Source organism: Carcharhinus amblyrhynchos, chromosome 7 (assembly GCF_965287045.1).
Source record: "Carcharhinus amblyrhynchos chromosome 7, sCarAmb.v2.hapA, whole genome shotgun sequence".
Classification (NCBI taxonomy): Eukaryota; Metazoa; Chordata; class Chondrichthyes; order Carcharhiniformes; family Carcharhinidae; genus Carcharhinus; species Carcharhinus amblyrhynchos.
This window is the reverse complement of record NC_137330.1, coordinates 89,135,068-89,157,948: the sequence shown is the minus strand read 5'-3', so window position 1 is coordinate 89,157,948 and position 22,881 is coordinate 89,135,068. Positions and strand designations below refer to the sequence as shown.

The window sequence follows — 22,881 nt, the reverse complement described above, 5'->3', positions numbered from 1 at the left end:
CTACAGGAAAAACTCTGGATGCCACTGGAACTATGAAAGCCCCTGAAATTCTCTGGATTTGGTCTGGCAGCATCGGACCCAGCTGACGTACAGCCTTCTCTGTCTAACCAGTTAAAGTGGCGTGCCCATTTGGCATCTGCTGCTTGCGGGCATCACTTCAGTTAGGCCCAAAGCAGAATATGCCTCAGGCTTCAGGCCTGCGTGGACATGCAGGTGTTACTCTGCCAAATTTGCTCCCGATCTGGGTGTGAATCAAATTCCTCAACCGGCATACTAGTCCACTCCAAAGTACCCTGTACAGGAAAGCAAAAATAGAGAGCTGCTCAGCTGCAGCATGTAAATCACAACACTTGACAGCGGACTCTGTTTACGAGCACATTCTCAATGGTTTAATCTTTGACAAACACTGTCATGATTTTCCTTACTGAAACAAAAATTCTCACAAAAGCAAAATTAAAAGTTCTGCCACTAATCTAAACCTCTTCATTCGTATTGCTTGAGAATAATAGTTAAATAGAATTCCTTGAAATGTTAAGGTACTATGAAATGCCCGCAGGCACGGCAGAGCTGAATAAGTTGCATTAGCTGACATTATTCCTACCGTCTCAACATGAGCTTAACCCAACAATTGCATGCTATTGTATACTCATATGATGACCGTTAACTCTTGACCCAGAATTCAAGTTTCTCTGACAAGACATTTACAACAATTTTCTTCTCTTTTATCCCTTCCTTTCCTAGATGCTAATGCATGGATGCTGGTTGCCTGTGGGTGTTGGTTGCCTTCTGGTACACTGTATAAGATATGGTGACAAAGCTGGACAGTGAAATTCTGTGAAAGGAAACTCAGATCGGCCCATTCGTACCTTCACCAATATAAGGTGTACTTACTCGCAGAAGTTGGAGATAATGCTCAAGAGCACAAACCCTGATTTTCCACTTCACTGCACAGGGGCTTTGAAGCCATTGTAACGTCTTCACATGAGATACATTGTGCAATCTGAAACCTGGCATAGATCAACAGCTGATCCTGGGACCTTCCAGTGGCTATGGTAATGTTGGAGTTATACAGAATGCTGGTTAGGTCAGAGCTGGAGTACTATGTGCAGTTCTGGTCACCACACTATAGGAAGGATGTGATAGCACTTGAGGGAATACAGGAGAAGCTCCCCAGGATTTTGCCTGAGGTGGATCTGAGCTATAAGGAGAGACTAGATAGGCTTGGCTTGTTTTCTTTAAAGCAGAGAAGGTTAAGGGGTAGACATGATTGAGGTGTATAAAATTATGAGGGGTATTGACAAAGTGAGTAGGGAGCAGCTGTATCCCTTGGTGGAGGGGTCAATCATGAGGGAGCATAGTTTTAAGGTAAGCGGCAGGTGATTCGGAGAGGATTTGCGAAAAAACTTATTTCTTTTTTTAAACTAGTGTGGCAGGGTTGGAAACCAGAACAGCAGGTTTGCGAGTGTAGGGACTGGAGGGAAAAAGTTAGAATAAGATAAACATAGTGCTGAGTAAGAGCAGGCAGAGGGAAGCCACTTGGCTCAGTGGGACTGGAGGTCTGAAGTGTGCTTACTTCAATGCAAGAAGTGTTACAGCTAAGACAGATGAACTGAGAGCTTAGATTACTACATGGAATTATAATGTTATTGCAATTACGAGACATGGTTAAAAGAGGGACAGGATTGGCATCTTAACATTCCGGGATATTTAGATGGGATAAAATGGGAAACAAAAGGAGTAGGGGAGTTGCATTGCTGATTAAGGAGCAGATCATAGCTGTGTTGAGGGAGGAGACATTGAAGGGATTATGTAGTGAGGCATTATAAGAACACAAGAACTAGGAGCAGAAGTAGGCCATCTGACCCCTCGAGCCTGCTCTGCTATTCAGTAAGATCATTGCTGATCTTTTTGTGGACTCAGCTCCACTTACCCGCCCGCTCACCATAACCCATAATTCCTTTACTGTTCAAAAATTTGTCTATCCTTGCCTCGAAAGCATTCAATGAGGTAGCCTCAACCGCTTCACTGGGCAAGGAATTCCACTGATTCACAACCCATTGTGTGAAGAAGTTTCTCCTCAAATCAATCCTAAGTCTGCTTCCCCTTATTTTGAGCTATGCTTCCTGGTTCTAGTTTCACCCCCCAGTGGAAACAACTTCCCTGCTTCTGTCTTATCTACTTCCTTCATAATCTTACATGTTACGATAAGATCTCCCCTCATTCTTCTGAATTCCAATGAGTATAGCCCCAGTCTACTCAGTCTCTCCTCATAAGCCAACCCTCTCAACTCTGGAATCAACCTAGTGAATCTCATCTGCACACCCTCCAGTGCTTGTATATCCCTTCTTAAGTAAGGAGACCAAAACTGTACTCCAGGTGTGGCCTCACCAGCACCTTATCCAGCTGCAACATAATCTTGCTGTTTTTAAACTCCATCCCTCTAGCAATGAAGGATAAAATTCCATTTGCCTTCTTAATTACCTGATGTACCTGCAAACCAACTCTTTGAGATTCCTGCATAAGGACACCTAGCTCCCTCTGCACAGCGGCATGCTGCAAATTTTTACCTTTTAAATAATAGTCCATTTTGCTGTTATTCCTATCAAAATGGATGATCTCACATTTATCAACATTGTACTCCATCTGCCAGACCCTCACCCACTCACTTAGATCATCTGTATCTCTTTATAGACTTTCAGCGTCCTCTGCATACTTTGCCCTTCCACCCATCATGGTGTCATTTGCGAATTTTGACACACTACACTTGGCCCCAACTCCAAATCATCTATGTAAATCTTAAACGACTGCGGTCCCAACACTGATCCCTGAGGCACACCACTAGTCACTGATTGCCAACCAGGAAAACACTCATTTACCCCCATTCTTTGCTTTGTGTTAGTTAACCAATCCTCTATCCATGCTAATGCACTACCCGTAACACAGTGCACTTTTATCTTATGTAGCAATCTTTGGTGCGGCACTTTGTCAAATGCCTTCTGGAAGTCCAGATATACCACATCCACAGGTTCCCCATTGTCCACTGCACATGTAATGTTCTCAGAGAATTCCACCAGATTAGTCAAACATGACCTGCCCTTCATGAACTCATGTTGTGTCTTACCAATGGGACAATTTATATCCAGATGTCTCGTTATTTCTACCTTGACGATAGATTCAAGCATCTTCCCTACTACAGAAGTTAAGCTAACCGACCTATAGTTACCTGCCTTTTGTCTACCTCCTTTTTTAAACAGGGGTGTCACATTATGGGTGGAGCTCAGGAATAACAAAGGTGAATGTTGGAGTGTAATACAGATCTCTCAATAGCCCACAGGAGATAGAGAAGCAGTTGTGTAGCTGGATACTGAAAAGGTGTGAAAAAAAACAGGGTAGTTCTGGAGGGTGACTTTAACTTTTTAAGGCAAGGATAGATACATTTTTGAAGAATAAAGGAAATAGGGTTATGGTGAGTGGGCAGATAAGTGGAGCTGAGTTCACAAAAAGATCAGCCATGATCTTATTGAATGGTGGAGCAGGCTTGAGGGGCCAGTTCACCTAACTTCCCCCATTTTGACTGGGATTCCCTTACAGCCAGGGGCTCAGATGGAAAGCAATTTGTTAGATGTGTCCAGGAGAGCTTTTTATACAGTATGTTGACAATCCAACCAGGGCCATACTAGAAGGCACCCGTGGAGAGAGACTAGAACTAGTGTTTCGAATCTCTATGACATTCGTTCTATTCTCTATCCACAGATGCTGTCAGACCTGCTGCAATTTTCCAGCATTTTTTGTTTTTGCCTCTTTTGCAAATCACTTTAAAACTGTGGAGGCATCAGCAACATTTGATCATCTGTGCGCAAATTGCTTATATATTGTTATGAAACAGGTAGGTCTAATTGTTTTCCGACATGACATCATGATCCAGTGTGCAGGGATGACATCGGTAAGCATGCTTTATAATGAGTATTCAATCACATTTAAATACATTCAAATTGCCAGCCTGACGTTGGAAAACATGTTCTACTACTGAAGGCTGGAGTAGACAATAGAACTATGTTTTCCAGATGATGTAAAGCAATTTTTTTATGCTCTCACAATATTTTCCACTGCTGTCCAGTATGACATTTTTGGTGAGTGGGAGCAGAAAATCCTGGCTTCTAGTTTAATAGCCAGAATTCCAAGACGAACCAGACACATCTTTGCTAGATATCTTCAGTGGTAGTAATAAAAAGTAAGAAAATAGAAAGCACCATTCAGTCCATTAAACCTGCTTCTTTCAAGGGCCATGCACAATTTACACTTCCCAAGAATAAATTGTAAATATTGTGAATTTATAGTTGTAGCAAATTAATTATCTTTTTAGAAGTGATTTTGTAGAATTTTTTTTGCTTCTGTGATTTAGATTCTCCGTAATAAGTATAATGTGTACTTTCATCTATTGGTTAGACTTGATCACTCCAGTCTTCACTAACAGTGTTGCTCTGCTGTGCTACTGAATGGGAAACGTGAACTACCTTTTGGGTTTAGCTGGTTAAAAGAGGATAACTGCATTTAATTATTATCTTTGTCTGAACAAATTTCCAATTATGATATGCTCAGTTTACTAGCAAATCTTATAGCACGCTGGCATTAGATCACTTGGTGAAAGAATTTCTTCTTTTTAAAGGTTATTATTCTATATTGTTTCAATATTCTTTGTAATCTGCATATTCGGATGTACTTCCTTTCAAAGCATGAACAATGCTGATGTAATTCATGCTTTCGCTCTCCTTTTCAAAAGTAAAATCACATCACTACTTAATCACAGACCTTTGCCATAGATATTAATACATTAACGGCTGGAGAATTTACATTTTACTCTCTAATATCATGAACACAATTGTAGTCGTTTCTCTTCCTACACCTAGTGACAGACGTTCATCTGTTCCCAAAGCATGGGCTTTTTTTGTGGAACAGGTCGTTAGCCTGTTGCCAGAGGCTTCTAGCTTATTGGGGTGCCACTCTGCATCAAGAATGGCTGGCCAGGAGTCTCTCCTGCTCTTACCACCTGCCCCTGGCATGCGTTGGAAGGATTTTGCAGATTGATATTCAATCTGCTGGCTGCATTATGAATTCACCTTCCTTGGCTGTCAAGTCCTTGGGTGGGACACAAACTTGGAGTTTTTGGCTCAGAGGCAGGAACGCTACCCATTGTGCCACAAGACCTCCCGTATAATACAAGGCTACATGTTAATCTATCAGTTAGAGTGCTAGTTTTGTCACCAGTCAATGAAGTTGGGAAAATTATGCCTGCTTTGTGAGTTGAACTATGTGGCCAGTGCCTTACCTGACCCAGTGTAATTGTCAAGTGATCCATCTCCTGTTGTTGTGGCAGTGTCACTGCTGCTCATTGGCTCTGTTTTGACTGCAAGAAGAGACACTACATAGAAGAATAAGTATAAAAAAATGATGTAACCCCTAGTTTTTCATTCTGATTTACACAATGTGTTTGGGCTGTCCTAGCTTTGGTCAACAGCCATACTGTTTATGGTTAGCTAGTACCAATGCAGGAACATGCAGCCCTGAGGTCAGCATGAGAAAAAATGCTGCAGTCACATTAACTCATCTCAGAGAGTAGTATTACTTGAACAGGGCGATAATAGTTTGGTGATTAGATAGAGTCCTGATATTTAAAACAGAAGCTTTTTAGTATATATTGAATATGGAAATGCTTTGTACTCTGATCCAAAATGATTCCCTGGTAATAGTACAGCAAATATATCCCAGAAGAAGTTAACGCCCTTTAGTGAACCTGGAGACGCTAAAGGTGTCTTGACAATGTTAAGAAAGATGTTGTAATTTCTAATTTAAAAATAAAATGTAAACAATATCGGTTTTACAAAATAAAAGATGCCAGGGAGTGATCTCAAGACTGTAATCTAATCTTGAATCTTAGATGACGTTGATAAACCACTTAAGTTCTTATCTTGCAATATAAGATTTCCTTTGAACCCTTCGATCAGACAGTAACCTTGTAACTCATTCCAAGATATCTATTATTGTACATATAAAAATAGAATACACAACAGATAGTGATAGTTCCACTAAAAATAAATTACTTATAACATTGAGCGAACGAGGTCACTCAGTGGTTAACTTTTTGTAAATTGCTGCCCATCATATATCTGTTTTTCAAAGCTTTACCACTTTGCTTATGAAGCAAATTACCAGCTACTCTATTGTGATGACAACACTGTTCAGCTGAACAAATTAAATATGTATGGCATTAGTGACAACTGTAAATTGAACTAAAAAGTATTATTTCTCTATGCATGGCAAAGTTGACACACGCTGAAAACTTGTAAACCAAACACTGTAAACTACATGTGCCAAGAAAACACAACAAGGCAAGTTAAAAAAGAAGAGTTGTGCAACACTCACATGCAATTTGTAACATCTAGCAAGGAGATAGGAACAAAAGAACTGAATGATGTGTTGGTACATATTTAAACTGTTACCCCTTCTTCATTAAACGCATTTAAAGGCATATTCTCAAAAGAGTCAAAACTTTAGCACTGGGAAACTTGTTAAAAACTCAGGATCAGGAATACTGAGGTTTCAATGTTATTTTTGGCCAGTTACCCAATCTGTGGGAGACTACGGTTCTGCAGCAGCACATTGTTGCAACAACATACTGTGCTTACTACTCATTCAGAAAAGATCATTTAATCCTCTAATGAATCAAACTGAACAAGGAAGTGTTCAAAAACCAACTTAAAACATTAACATTAGGGTAATACTTTTATATAAATCGTATAAATGAAATACACAATTGTATAAAATCAAATCTAGATTATTTTACAAGGCAGGCATTTCTGACAACTAATGAGCAATATGTTCTTAACATATAAACTAGATATTCTACTGCTGTCCAATGAAGATGGACTGATGAATTATCACTGGTGGTGAAAATATTATCTTGTAAATTTGCAATGTCACCACTCATTTTAAGGACAGAATTCTTGCTCATTTAGAGTCCAAAATAATTAAATTGTGTATCATGAAATGAGCTCAGGTTTAAATAATTTAGGCTCTTTACAGCTCTCCTATATTTAAATTTTAATTTTGTAAAATTAATCTTTTTATTTCCAATATTGATCTGAATTGAAATCTGAAATGGACAGGAACAGAATAAGACTGTGAGATGGTTAAACTTATAAAAATTGCAATGCAATTTTGTCCTTGTTCTCCAAATTTTGGGGAAGCAATAGTTTTCTAGCTAACTTTAGTTTCACTTGTTTGTGCCTGGTTAAGCCATTTTCCATTGGAAACCTCTGAGTGGTCATGGCTTTATGTTAGTAGGAGTGGATTATGTTAACTGAGATAGCCTGATAGCTACTGACACTCATTTCCAATCTCACCTTTCAAAAAATGAAATTAGCAATAATAATAAAAAAAGTTCTCATTAGGAAGGCTCCAATAAAAGCTTTTCTTCAAACAAAGCAAGAAGTCCAGTTGTGTGAAATCCTTGTAATGGGTGGGGAGAAAGAAGAGTTGGAACTTTTGACCTAACTATCCTACACAATGGCACAGATTTGAATTAAATGCCCAATTTAAACCTTGCCTTTCAGCCGTGATACACTGAGAGGGTGGAAAGTTTGTAGAAACTGATCAGATTGTATGCCCAACATGTCTGATTTCAAGATGAAATGAGATATAGCTCTTGGGGCTAAAGAGATCAAGGGATATGGGAGGAAGGGGAGATTAGGATATTGGATTTAGTGATCAGCCATAATCAAGGCGAAGCAGGCTTGAAGGGCTGAATGGCCTACTCCTACTTCTAGTTTCTAAAAGTACTGAAATTGTATTGAGGTACTTCAGAGAGACACGTGATATATGAAGGGAAGTAGAATTCGACTGTAATTTTTCAATCTGAAACGATTTTGGCCCCATGGTCTGACATGGAATGTATATCGAAAATATCAAAAGAATTACAATGTATAAAGGCACCTAGCAGCAGAATGCACTGTATGGAGGCAGGTCAGTTTTTTTATGGCATTTCTTGCAAATTTCATGTTGAATTGTTTTGTAATGTACATTTACAAATTTTATGAATAAAGTATATAATAAAATCATAGAATCCTTCCAGTGCAGAAGGAGACCATCCAGCCCATCAAGTCTGAATCAAATCTCTGACAGAGTATCTTACCAAGCCCTCTCCCTGCTCTATCCCTGTAACCCCACAGATTTACCATGGCTAATCCATCTAATCTACACATCTTGTGGCTGCTAATGGGCAATTTAGCATGGCCAATCCACCTAACCTGCACACCTTTGGACTGTGGGAGGAAACGAGACCATGCAGGGGAAACCCATGCAGACATGGGGAGAATGTGCAACTTCACACAGACAATCAACCCAAGCCAGGATTGAACTTGGGTCCATGGAGCTGTGAGGCAGCAGTGCTAACCACTGTGCCACCCAAATATTTTGGAAAAAACAGATTTAAACCCTGCCAGATTTTGTGCTCCAATGCTCCTGGCAGGCTTACTGAGTTAAAATTGAGGCTTTTAATTCTGAATTTTTGGTGCCAAATTAACAACATCATTTGTGAAGAATTCAGGTCAAATCATTACGTGTAGATTTTTATCTCTACTGGGTGGGGGGAACCTGAGGGGGCAATTATCTGGCATAGAAATCAGTGGAATGAAAATTGGATGGATTCACTCAAATCAAAATACAGTTCAAAAATCTACCTAATGGTTTAAAAAATGAGGAATAAACATAGCTGTTCATAGTTCTACATGAAACTAAAAGGGGTTTTATTCATTGGGACTGGGGGGTCTTGGAGCCAAACTGGCAGTAAACAATCTGATTCTCCATTCCATCCCCTCCTCTGGACCGTGATATCCGGGATATCAATTCCTCAGCCTCATATTTGTCCCTACTTTGACTTTTGCTTGATGCTGGTGGGAATTATGTTACTGAGTGGGGCTAGTGGTGGAAGAGCTTAAAATCAATTCTCAAAGAATCGTTGACTTACTTTGTAAGCATGCAATGGTGAATAGAATGAAACGTTACATCACCACACTTTGGTTTAAATTGACCTTGAGAATGTGCACCAATTACTTCTGTTGTGTCGTGATATCAAATTGACAGCACATGGTAAGTTTCATGTATTTTAGCCATTCATCATTCTAATTGGATCAAAATTGTTTCTAAATATGTTTATTGTTTCATTGTCCTGAAAGTTAGTCTCATTTTATTTTTAGCTTTTAAAATTAAATAAATGTACATGTTTGTTATTTTTATTTAGTTACTAAATCTATTTACAGCATAAGTTTTAAGTAAAAAACGTTGTTTTAAGCTGATGTGGAGTACTCACATGCCTTTAGTATTGAAATCATGTTGTGCTAAATTAGTACTAAATGTTGATACTAAATTCCCTTTTCCACTGTTGTAATGAATGTGTTAACTCACCTAAAATAAACAGCTCGCTACCTTTCTTAAAATAAAATTAAGCATGCTCTTATAGGGAATTTGATAGCAGCACATTAATAATTTGTGAGCAATCTTTCTAGGGCTTAAAGGAGGGTTTAGCATTCTCTTTTGTTCGTCATATTAAAGAGTTATTTACAAACAAGGCTAACAGGGCTTTGCAACTGGCACTGTTTTAATTGTAAAATTGCATTTTATCTCAGCAAGGCAAATCCGCTGCTTCACCTTCATTCGACGTATTCTAGTTACGAATCAATAGTGACATTGTGATAACATGAAATCTGTTTTACATTTACAGCTTTCCAAAGAATTTTGATTTCTAACCCAATTATTGTTTTTCCTTAAAAATAAAGATCGTAATAAATGCACATAAATTTCTTGTAATTGGAAATGTGTATTGAACCTTTACATAACTTAAGACATGTGAGAGGGCAATGACACTAGATAAAGTACAGGTACCCGTTTTTTAAGACTGAACCGGCCAATTCTGCAGCATGCTGCACATTTGAGTTGGACCACAGCATGAAATATAATGATGTTTGCATTTAATAAAATGTGGTTTGAATGTACAGGATTTAACTGAATGACTTCAAGTGTGACAAGATGGTTTAAATTCAACTTTGAACATTCCCATGACAGTGAATGATTTCAGACAACAGGGATTTCAAACATTAATGATCAAAATAAATATTTTGTACAGAAATGGATAACATATCACTTTCAAGAAGTCGGTCTGAAAATATTTTTAAGTCTACTTAATTTATTCAGGAGATAGGATCAGATTTTGTTAACATTATTATCACATTATTCTTTTAATTAATAGATTTCTTTTGCTTTCCATCGGGTAAGAATAAAAAGGGATACTTTACAAAAACACAATCATTAGGAGCAGGAGTAGGTCATTCAGCCCCTCGAGCTTGCTTAGCCATTTGGTAACATCATGGCTGATCTGACTATGGCCTCAACTTGTCTATCCTGTCTGCCCCCATAACCCTCGACTCCATTATCTATCTAACTATATATTCAACGACCCAGCCTCCACTGCTCTCGAATGCCACAGATTAATGACCCTCAGAGAAAAATATTATCTTCATCTCCATCTTAGATGGGATACCTATTATTTTTGGATTCAAGTGGAAACATCCTTTCAGTATCAATCCTGTCAAGACCCTCAGGATTCTGTATGATCACCTCTCATTCTCCTGCACTCCAATGGATACAGCCCAATCTGCTCATTCTTTCCTCACAAGATGCCCCCTTTATTCCAGGAATCTGCTGAGTGAACCTTCGCTAAACTGCTTCTATTGCAATTAAATCATTTCTCAAGTATGGAGACCAAAACTGTACACAGTAATCCAGATGTGGTCTAAGGCCCTCTACAGCTGTCATGATATTTATCTACTTTGAAACATGATTGCCTTTGCATGTTCCATTTGTCTCCCCAATCACTTGCTGTACTTACTCACTTAATCCCTTTCAATCCCTTTGTAGGTTCTTTAATTCCTCTTGACAACTTGCTTTCTACCTATCTTTGTGCCATCAGCAAATTTAATTACTATACATTTGTTCCCTTCATCCAAATCATTGATATAGATTATAAATAACTGATGTCCTAGCACTGATCCCTGTGGCACATCGCTAGTAACAATTTACTAACCTGAAAATGACCCATTTATCCCTACTCTCGGCTTCTTTTTAATGAAGTAATTCTTTATCCATGCTAATAGGTTACTCCCTACCACTTGTGTAGTAACTTTTGATGTGGCACTTTATTGAGTGCCTTTTGTATATTCAAGTATGCAACCTCTATTGGTTTTCCTTCATCCACCTTGCTTGCTACTTCTTCAAAGAACTGTAATATATTAGTTAAAGACAATTTCCCTTTCACAAAACAATGTTGATTCTGTCTGATTGTATTATGATTTTCTAAATTCCTCTTATTATTTCTTTAGTGATGGATTCCAACATTTTCCCTATGACAAATGTTAGCTTATGTTTACTACATTTCCTCTTTTCATTTCTCTACTTTGCTTGTTTTATTTGTAATTGTTTCTATTTTATACCTGGATCACTAATGGACATATTATTAAGATTGTAATCATACTATCTTGGCTGAAGAACAATAACAGTAACTTGTATTTATATGGTACCTTTAACTGGTAAAGCATAGAATCCTACAGTGCATCCACAGCAACAACTTACACCAAACTACATAGCAGATATTACAGCGGATACGGAAAAAGGCTTGAACACCTTCAGGCCTTAAAGGAGGAAAGACAGTAGAGAGGTTAGACAAAGGTATTATGGACACTGATTCAAAGCTCTCCTGATTTTTTCTGAAATCTCCACCTTAATAAATGCTCTCCTCCCTGCATGCACTACATTCAAATGTTCTACAGAAATGAACTTAAAAGCTGGGGGATGGTCCCACATTTTTGAAGGTATCTTTAGATGCATGCTTTTAACTAATTGATAGGTAGCCCACAACCATCCAGACCATGTATTTAGAGCCATAGAGGTCTACAGCAGAGAAAAAGGACCTTCAGCCTATATGGGCATTTTGTGCTAATAGCATATTGGTCTCTCTCTCCTTGTTCCCACCTAAGTCTGACCATCTACTCTGCTCCAACTGCTCCACCCCATCTTAAACAGAATAAAATTCATCACTTTTCTCCCTCTCTTTAGCTCTGAAGAAGTCATATGGACTCAAAACACTAAGTTTCCTTCTCCACAGATGCTGCCAGACCTGCTGGATTTTTCCAGCATTTTCTATTTTATATCTGGTGCAAACTGAGTCAGTTGTCAGGGAAAGGGATGGAATCAGTGGTTCAGGAATGGAGTTTGTGATGGAGACCAAAAGCAACAGTTTCAGGCTTTTCAATATTTCATCGGAGGGAATTTTGATTGATCCACCACTGGGTGTCATACAAAAGTTAGAGACAGTGGAGGATTGAAAGCATGGTGTTGAGGCAGAACTGCACATGGGAACTGACGCAGTGTTTTCAGATGATGTTGCTAAAGGGTATCATGTGGAGGAGAAATAGAGGGAGCCAACGTAGATAAAGGGAGCCACTTGAAGTAAAAGTGTTGAAACCAGAAGAGAAACTCTGTTATGCTTTTCTTTGTTGATGCCTTGTCTATATTCAATTGAGTTATGTGCTGGTTGCTTGGTGGTGAGGGCAGCCTCATTTTAAAGTAATAATGCATGAAAGTCCACAGGTTGTAGGAGTGAGGTGGGGGAGGGGGCACTAATAGTTGGGCTACTCAGGAGTATGTGTGACAGGAAGCTAGTTGATGTCTCAACTATTAACACCTGCGTGCTGGCATGAAATGCAAACATTTCTCGCCATTGTGTCTTTAATCTTGGTTGATTGACAGCTGTTTAATCAGTGACCTTTAGTCTGAAATATATACCGGCGCCTTTTCTTAGTGTGAGGTTGACCAGAAATTAGGTTCACTAAAAATTAAGTCATTTATGTATGATATCATAATATGAAAGTCAATTTAATCCAAAAAAATGTTAGATTATTTGTGTAGAACAAAGGCTGTGTTAATCATTTCTAGATTTATTGCTTTAAACATTGTACTTTTAATTTCTTGCCTACTGATTCTGTACATTATTTTACTTGTAAAGAAATCCATTCATTTTAGTTTCTGTACATTAGTCTCTACAAGTGGTTAAGGTCTAGATCAAATGGCAGATATTTATTTTGTAAGAGACTTAGAACTGAGTGAAGAGTATTCCTTTTTACACTGAAGGTTGTGGAATGTACTACCAGCGGTTAGTGATAAAAGCAGAAGCAATGTCAACATTTAAAAATTGTTTAAGGTAAGTAGATGAGGAAATGGAATATTGTGGATATTGCAATGGGTGAGCACATAGATCAAAATTACTATTTACCCTGAAGATAAATAACAACATGAAGTGATTGGGCCTATAGATTAGTCAGGTAATCTGGCATTTACTACCTTTCACAAAAGACAGGAGAACAAAATATCCCCCCCTCCGCCCCACCCTTTGATTGCAGTTGGCTTATATCATAATAAAGAGGCAACTATTAACCTAGGACACAAAAATGATCCAATTCTATGCAAGTGGCTGTGTTCTAAATAAGTTAAAATCTTGCCCAAATATGGCAGACTCCGAATTGCAGGTTGTAATTAATTGGAGATTCAATCTGCTTTACGGAAGTTGCCTTTCTGCTGCCAACAGAAGATAATGAGCTTCAGGAGAAAACAAGAGCCGTAATATTCAGGTATCTCTTCTCTTTTAAAATACTGTGTTATCATGGTTGTTGCAAATAGAAGTTAATGTGCCCATCCAGCTTGCTCCACTGCTCAATAAGATCATGGCCAATCTCTGAACCTCAATTTGGCTTTCCTGTTTGATTCCCATATTCCTAGGTTACCCTATTTTAGCCTTGAGTATACTCGACAAATGATTCACAATCCTTTTGTCAATCCTTTTTCCTGGGACTGTGCTTCCTCTTTCAAGACTCTCCAGACAGGGGAAACAACCTCTCAGCATCTACCCTGTAATTTCCTTCAGAATCTTATATGTTTCAATGAGATAGTCTCCCAATCTTCTAAACTCCCAAGAGTATAGAACATATTTTCTCAGGCTCTCATCGCAGGATGATTCTCTCATCCCAAGAACCAATTGAGTGAAGCTTTGCACTACTGCCTCCAATGCAAGTATATCTTTCCTTAGATAAGGAGGCCAAAACTCTGTGCATTGCAGTTGTGGTCCTACCAAAGCTCTGAATAGTTGTGGCATGGCTTCCTCACTTGCCAATTCCCTTGCAAGAAAGACTAATATAGTTTGTTGTAATGTTCAATTTGTTTTCTGAATTGCTTGCTGTACCTATAAGCTCACTTTGTGTTTCTTGTAATGAGGATATCCAAAATCTTTCTGAATGCCAACATTGAAAAGTTTCTCACCATTTAAAAAAATCTGCCTTTCTATTTTTCCAACTGAAGTGAATGACCCTACATTTTTCTGCCACTTTCTTGCCCATTCACTTAGCTTGTCTAGATCCCAACGTAACCTCTTTGTATAGACAACAGGTAAGTTTTGATTTGGTTGGGATGGGTTAAAATCAGGACAAATTGCTTCATAACCCAAATCTACCTATGTCCTGTGTTAACTGAACAGGAAGTTTGGGTCAAGAAGCAGATCATGCTGCTTTAAAACCCAACCCAAATAAAACAATACAAACCTCCTATTCAAGCAGCCTTTGAACTTGTGCCTCTGCTGGCCCATTAACCTGAGTTATGAGAAACTCAGCAGCTTTGTTGGAAAAGCTCTTGGTGAATCCAGGAGATGGTTAATAGTTGGATGATTATGTTGTGAGGTGATGGGCATTGGTTGATCAAGGATTGAGAGCACATATAAAGAGAGTCAGCTAGATGGGTATTTGAGAGGCAGAGAACTAGAATATTGCATCTAGTGAATAAATCTCAAAGAAAAGATCTGTTTCTTGTTTTATACTTAACTATTTGGACTTGGATTCATTTAATAGAGAAAAGCACTATCACACATGCCTAAGGAGGTTCTGTGATTGGAGGTCTCCATCTCTAAACCATTTTCTGAGTTCTCTGATGAAACCCTTGCCCATCAAGCCCCGACTGCTCCCCATGAGGCCTCTTCCACAATGCAACCCCTTCCCCCCAACTCCAAAGTGTTTCCTGGCTCCTTCTTCACTAGGCTCCCATTCCACACCCACCTCTCCAAGACCTATAATTGCCTCTCCCGCCCCCGAGACTTCAGAACTCTTCCAGATACGGGGCCTTGCCACCCCTCCCCAGCAGCCTAGACCTCCACTCATTCTTCCCAACCCCCCCATTCCATAATAGGCCACTCCCTAGTTTTGCCCTGATCCCTTAACCCATCACTCCATCTCCTCCTGATTACAATCCTAACCTCAGTGAGGATCTACCAGCTGTATGCATGAGGGACATGCTCCCTGACTAATTGACTGACAGTCTGGATGTCAATCAAACTTGGAGCCCCCAAAGGGTGACTCGTCCTAGAGGTTGGATAGGTTTGGGTAGTTTTCTCTGGAGCAGAGAAGACTGAGAGGATGACCTGATTGAGATGTTCAAGATTATGATATGGACAGGGTAGATCAGGAGCAGTTGTTCCCCTTGAAGGGTCAGTTATGAAGGGACGTAAGTTAAAAGTAAGAGATGGGAGGTTTAAGGGGATTTGAGGAAAAACGTTTTTACCCAGAGGATGGGGATGGTCTGGAATGCACTGTCTGGGAGGGTGTGGAGATGGGATGCCTCACATCCTTTACAAAGTACCTGGACGAGTACTTGGCACACCATGACATTCAAGGCTATGGGCCAAGTGCTGCCAAATGGAATTAGGTGGGCAGGTCAGGGCCTTTCATGCATCGGTTGAGATGCATTGGGCCAAAGGGCCTCTTCTGCACGGTAATATTCTGTCATTCTGACTAACTGGCTCCCTGCAGCTCAGGTCAGTGTAAATTCTCCCTTTTCTGTCCTCCTCACAGCTTATCCAGCTTTCCATCATTAGCAAACTTGGCTACATTACTCTTGGTGCCTTCAACTAACTGTCATTCTTTTAGAAAACAGCTGAGGGTCCAGTACTTATCATTACTGCAATCCACTAGTCATATCCTAATGAATTGAAAGTACCCCAATTATCCCTACTCTGGTTCCTATTTGTTAACCAACCCTCTACTCATAATACATTACCCCAACTCTAGGAGCTGTTTAAGATTCTTTTGTGTGTTTTTGGCCCCGATTCCTCCCTATTATGAGGTCTTTCACCTCCACCATTCCAACAAACCTTCCAGCCCTTCTCCCACCAGACCCCAATTCTGCATTCACCACTCCAAGACTTGCAATTTCATCAGCCCCACCTCCAGCGGTGTTGTAAGAGCCCTCAGGAAATGAGTTTCACAGTGCCTCCCCAGGCAGATACATGGATCAAAGGGCATGTGTGATGGCATTTACCTTCATCAGCTTGCAGAATACATTTTAGAAATCCAAATATACCACATCCACTGGTTCCCTTTATCTGCACGCTAGATACATTCTCCAAAAAGACAAATAAATTTGTCTAACATACATTTCCTTTCATAAAACCACATAAATGATGGCTAATCATATTATGATTTTCTAACCGCCTTGTTAACATCTCCTCCATCGTGAATTCCAGTACTTTCCTGACAACTGATATCAGGCTAAATGATCTGCAGTTCCCTGTTTTCTCTCTTTTCACGCATTGAGGTTTACATTTGCTAACTTTCAATTTGCTGGAACTGTGCTAGAATCTAAGGAAGATTACAATCATTGCATCCACTATCCGTGCACTCACTTCTTTTAGAACCCGAGGATACAGGCCATCAGAGTTCTGGAGATTGTCTTTCAGAACTATTATTCTCTATTTTTCCTCGACTGACATTAATTATTTTACATTTCTCACTTATTTGCCCTTTGATTTCCCAGTTATTTTGATACGCTTTATATGTCTTCTACAGTGAAGACAGATATAAAATATTTTGATTATCATCTCCATTATTTCCTTACTTCCTATTATAATTTATTCTGTCTCCACCTCTAAGGGAGCATGGTTACTTTTACTACTCCCCTTCTGATACACTTACAGAAGTTCAACAATCTGTTTTTACATTTCTTGCTAGTTTACTCTTGTAACCTATTTTCTCTCTCTTTAACAATGTTTTGATTATCCTTGGAGTTAGAAACAAAGTTAAAAATGAGAGTTGAATATGACACTTCTTTGATTTGTAATTCTGCCCACAGATGCTGCCAGACCTGCTGAATATTTCCAGCACTTTATTTCTAATTCAGATTTTGGATTTTCAGAATCTGCAGTATTTTGCTTTTATTTTGATTATCCTTTGCGGGTTTCTAAAACACTCATTACACAAAGTTAGATTTAAATTAATCTTGCTGCTGGTTGATTCCATGACATATAATTCCAGGAAATCTATCTTGAATGCACTGTATTCCATAAACTTGCCCTCCAGGCTACATTTGATAATTTGATTTATCCAATCAATGAGAAAATTAAGTGTCCCTTGAGCAAATCCTATTTCCAGAAGCACAGCCTTTGAAGGTTGCGCCCACTTCATTTTCAAAACAAATGATCATATAAGATGCTAATTTGTTTCTTTCTCTGTAGTGCACTCAATCCTTGATCATGTTACTGTAATGTCACTCCCACAGGCAACAATGCAGAATTCCTGTAACAGTGCACAATATGGATATGTACATAATAGAGGTTGAATATTGCAGCAAGGTCAGCTGTTACATCTTCGTCACAAATTAACTCAGCAACACACTGAAAACAAGATCCAAGGTATTCTTATGGAAATAATTAAATGAAACAAAGTATTCTGGCAGAGGGGAGGGGTGACAAAAATTGGCAGACCAACCTGCGCACATACAACATCGGAAGTATGTCATTTTGATTGGGGGATAAAGAGTCTTTGGCATCAGCCTGAAAGTGGTGTTAGACCCTTGAACATGTTGGTCTCTTGTTAACTTTGACAGTTCTTCAGCAGCATGGTCAGCATCCTTGCATTAAAGGCAATGGCTGGAAGCCACCAAAGAACAGGTAGGCTTTTGGCTGCGAACTGTTTTAAAACCTCCCTATTGTGCGACCAGGATTAGACAGGAATGCACCCTCTAGCTCCACTAGTACTACCACCAGCTCCCGCTCATCCCTCTCCTGATCACTGCATTCCCTGCCCACAACTGAAGATCATCTCCAGCTTCGAAGTAGCCTCAATTTAGCCTTAATTTTTAGGTGAGCTGGTTGGGGACAGGCAGCAGGCACCTGCACCGCACCAATATTCTTAAGTTAAGGCCCATATTCTGTGCATGCTTATTCCATCATCTGCTGCATTCCCCATGCCCAGCTTGTAAGAGGTTGGGAGCCAATTTTCACCCTCTAGCGATTAACTCAGTGATCAAAATTCATAAGCCATGCAGATAGAAAATACAACTTCTATAAACACTCGAACAATACAAGTTGCAGTAACATTCTTATTCTAAGACATTTTAAATGCAAAATGTACATCATGCAACATAATACTGAAAAAGATTTTACTGCAGAAATATTGCATGGTGGAACCATGGAATTATTTTCATGGCTAGATGTCTTTTATGCCATTCTAAAGATCTGGGATATATTTTTTTATTTGGATATCTTTTGACAACATTGTTATAATGTGGAATTTATTGGTCAATCTTTAGTAAATAAACAGTATTACCCACTAACTGAGACTGGTTAGCTCAATTGGCTGGATGTTAGCATGTGATTCAGAATAACACTAATGCTGTTGGTTTGATTCCCATTCCAACTGAGGTAGTTTTGGGGCCTGTTCCCTCAGTCTGCCCCCTGAGGCTGAAAGGCTACAGCAAAAGAAAAAACTAGTAAAACAAGTTCAGGATGAAGCATCAGCACACAATGAGCCAATGATCTGTCTTTGGACAGAGCACGCATGGTATGATGTGACCCATTAACTGTTGTCAAGTATTGTGAACTCAAACAAAGATTAGTTTGCCTATTCTTGGACATATATTGGAATGTATGGCATAATGGAATATTGGCTGAACATGCCCCTAATGATATTGCTGATATTAGAAAATGCTTAACGAATGGTGGGCAAGAGAAAAATTCTTTCTACTCCATGAGCTTCCAATAAAGATAGGTACACCCTCACTTACTGACAGCTTTCTAGCCAGTTGCATCATTTAATCAAATGCACAAGGACATCCCAAATTAATCACACCCTTGTCTTTTCTCAACCAGATTCTCTAGTAATGAGTACATATCATTGCTATTGTGGCTGTACAGGATAGGTAAGGGCCTCAACAATGAACAAATGCCTGACTGAAAAAAAAGCAAGCTAAAGCTGGAAATCTAAAATAAAACCAGAAAAACCTGCAAATATTCGGCAGATCTGGCAGCATTGGTAAGGAGAGAAACAGAATTAACATTTCAGATTGTTAAGCTGAATAAAATGTCATCAACAATGAATCATTAACCTCCATTTTGCTCTTCATAGTTGCTGCCTGACCTGTATTCTGCACAGTTAGTTGTTATTGGTGGTATTAAAGGAAAGATAGGCCTAAATTTTCACTTCTGAGTTGGGAGTTTGGGAAGATAGGCAGGGAAGTGTTTAGGGAGTTGGGGGTTGGGAGGATAGTTAGGTGGTTGAGAGGTACTCAGGGTGGGGTTAGATAGTCAGTGTAGTTGGAAGGGGGGTCCAGTAAAGATCAGTACTATAAGTACCTACAAGTTAGAAGTGGTTTTAATTCTTCTAATTTTCCTGGGTAACTACTTTGGTTGGAAGTCTGAACTTCCTGGGCAACTCCTGGGTCAGTGCATCTTTGGCACAACACTCTACATACCAAAGGCCAATAAAAAAAAACTCCAGTCCCCACTCCCTTGTGCATACTCCCCTTGTTCCCTCCATATCTACTCATAACCCCCCACTACCTTCTACGGCACCTTATACTTTCCATGCCATCTCTCCCATGGTCCTTTATAGCTGCTATGCCAACCTACTGCCAAATCAGGCCAACCAAATTTGCCTTTACATCATGCCAATAAACCAAATAAAAGGATCCATGCCAAAATGAAATGAAATTCTAAATGTCTATTGCAGACTTTATTTTAATAAAGTACACTTTCATAAAAATCTATTCACTACATTTACATTCCTTAAATGAAATAATCCCTTATAAATTAAATATTTCATTCTAGTGCCTCATCCCTTACAAACAAGCACTTATATTCATAGCTCTATATTAAAGGCTTTATGATCACTTAGAGCTGTCAATCAAACGGCAAACTGACAGGAACTCCATCTTCCAAACCCGTGACTTTTGCCACCTAGAAGAACAAGGGCAGCTGAAGCATGGGAACACCATCACCTGCAAGTTCTCCTCCAAGCCGCGTACCATCTTGATTTGGGACTGTATCGCCATTCCTTCACAGTCATTGGGTCAAAATTCTGGAATTCCCTTCCTAATAGCACCATGGGTAAACCTACATCACATGGACTGCAATGATCTAAGCAGGCAGCTCGCCACCACTTTCTCGAGAGAAATCAAAGATGGGCATTAAAAAATGCTGGCCTAGTCAGTGAAGCCCATGTCCCATGAAAGAACATAAAAGAAAGACTGTGAGAAGAGCCTGGACCACAAATCCTAAAATGTGAGCCCTCAGTCTGCTGACATTAGAGAGTGAATTTGCAATCACTGTTTTTTTTAAAACTCTAGAATGGTCTTTTTTAAACATTTAAAGGCCAGGAGATTTCAAAGTCTTGACATTCTGATAGTTCCAATGTGTTTGAGTTCCAATAAGAAAGCTCTAAAGCCCCAAGTTATGGATTGGATATCCCAGTTGTAAACAGGATCTATTTGAAGGAGGCTGAACTCTTACATGTGGAGCTACCTCTGTGAATCACAGTTGTGCAAACTACAACGAGCCCTGATTTCTCCCCCACTGGTAAAAATGGAGCGTGCCAGTTTTGGGGCAGAACTTCTAGAACCGGTCCTCCAGCACCATTGTGGCTAAGCAGAAGACTCTCTCTACATTTACAAAAATTGAGGCCATAACGTTGATAGAGTGAAAAGAATCAAATATTTGTTTTGATTCAACTGAATTTATGAGACGTTCACAGTATAGGGATCCAGTATTTGTTGTAAAGGGCAGACATACATGTTATTAAGAATGCAGAAATGATGATTTCAAACTTGTTCATTATTTGAGGAATTGCAAATAGACCTCAACCCTATGCAATCATCAGCAAACATTCCTGCTTCATTGATTTGATTTATTATTGTCATATGTTGGGGTGGTTCTGCTGCCTCAGAGTGCCAGGGACCCGGGTTCGATTTCGGCCTCGGGTCATTGTCTGTGTGGAGTTTGCACTCTTCCTGTGTCTGTGTGGGTTTCCTCCAGGTATTCCAGTTCCCTCTCATGGTCCGATGATGTGTGTGTTAGGTGGGCTGGCCATACTAAATTGGCCCTTAGCATCACAGTGACTAGCAAGGGCAAATGAATGGGGTTACAGGGATAGAGTCTGGATGGGATTGTGGTCAATGCTGACTCGATGGGCCAAATAGCCTCCTTCTGCACTGTAGAGATTCTATGATTTTGTACTGGGATACAGTGAAAAGTATTGTTTCTTATATGCTATACAGGCAAAATAGAGGAGAAGGATAGGATATGGTGCAGAATATAGCATTATTGTTACAGGTAGGGTGAAGAGGAAGATCAGCTTAATATATGATAGGGTCATTCAAATGTCTGATGACAGCAGGGAAAAAGCTGTTCTGGAGTCTGTTTTCTCTCCTTATAATGGTTTAACAGGAGGCCCTGATGAAAGTTCATTGACCTGAAACACTAACTCTGTTGTCTCTCCCCACTGCAGCTGCCGGAACCGTAGAGTATTTGATTTGATTTATTATTGTCACATGTATTGGTATATAGTGAAAAGTATTTCCAGTATTTTCTGTTTTTATTTCAGAGCACCTAATTAAATCACCACTTTAAAAATGTAAAAGTGAGCTACTGATCAGAATGACAACAGATTCAATTATAAGAAAAACCCAGAAACATTCTGTTACTCTCAAGTTCCACGGTAACCATTATTATTTGTTCACTACCATTTTATAATATGATCTTTCAGAGAATGAGGAAGACAGAAGCACTGCACTCATGTTCCACACTAACACGCACATGCACTGTACCATAATCTGTCATACTTGTTGCAGAGGCGGGGGTGCTGCAACCCAGCAACCAGTCTGCAGTGTTTAAAATAGTCATGGTGTCTCCTGAAGGGGGAAAGTCAGAATCACATTTAGTTTGAGATTTCAGTAACATTTTATTGCTTGCTATTTTACACTAATTCATATATTCACACAACCTGTAATTGTACTAAAAACTGATGGAAGGTGTTAAATGAATACATTTCCAGGTAATGCAAATGTGAAACGTCCTGCAATGGGGCACTAAGGTTGAAGAACAGCTTCTTTGACATAATAAATTATCCAAAAAAAGCAAAAGCCATCAGGGCGAATGACAGTAAAACAACCATGCATCATCTGGCTCATTAACGGTACAAATCCAAGAAAATTAAGTGACAGTGAATAATCAACCGGAATCTCTGGAAATGCTGGTTGAGAAGTTGCAGTAAGGAAATACCAAGGAAATTATGTTATTGTAAGCCGCCCTTTCTCTACATTCATTAGCGTAAAGAGATTTAAGTTAGTTGAATAAATAACTACATGTAGTTCAGTGAAGCCACAGAAATGATTTAAACCACATCTAAATAAGGTATCAAAGAAACAGGATGCGTCCCCTCAGTACCACCACCTGTTGGTTTTTCTTGG

The 22,881-nt window shown here is 39.3% G+C and overlaps 1 protein-coding gene across 12 annotated transcripts in view; it reads right to left on the bottom strand.

Moving 5' to 3' along the window:
- eya4 (EYA transcriptional coactivator and phosphatase 4) overlaps positions 1-22,881 on the bottom strand; it is a 417,250-nt gene that overhangs the window by 132,777 nt on the left and 261,592 nt on the right. For 8 of the 12 annotated variants that reach the window (XM_080192745.1, XM_080192744.1, XM_080192755.1 and 5 more), the window contains 2 exons: positions 22,255-22,323; positions 5,327-5,419 (listed from right to left, as the gene is read on the bottom strand). The exons of 2 other annotated variants lie outside the window; for them this stretch is intronic. In XM_080192745.1, coding sequence (XP_080048871.1) covers positions 5,327-5,419; positions 22,255-22,323 — 162 coding nt within the window. The remainder of the gene's footprint in view (positions 1-5,326; positions 5,420-22,254; positions 22,324-22,881) is intronic. 2 more of the 12 variants (XM_080192747.1, XM_080192752.1) reach the window with 2 other exon arrangements.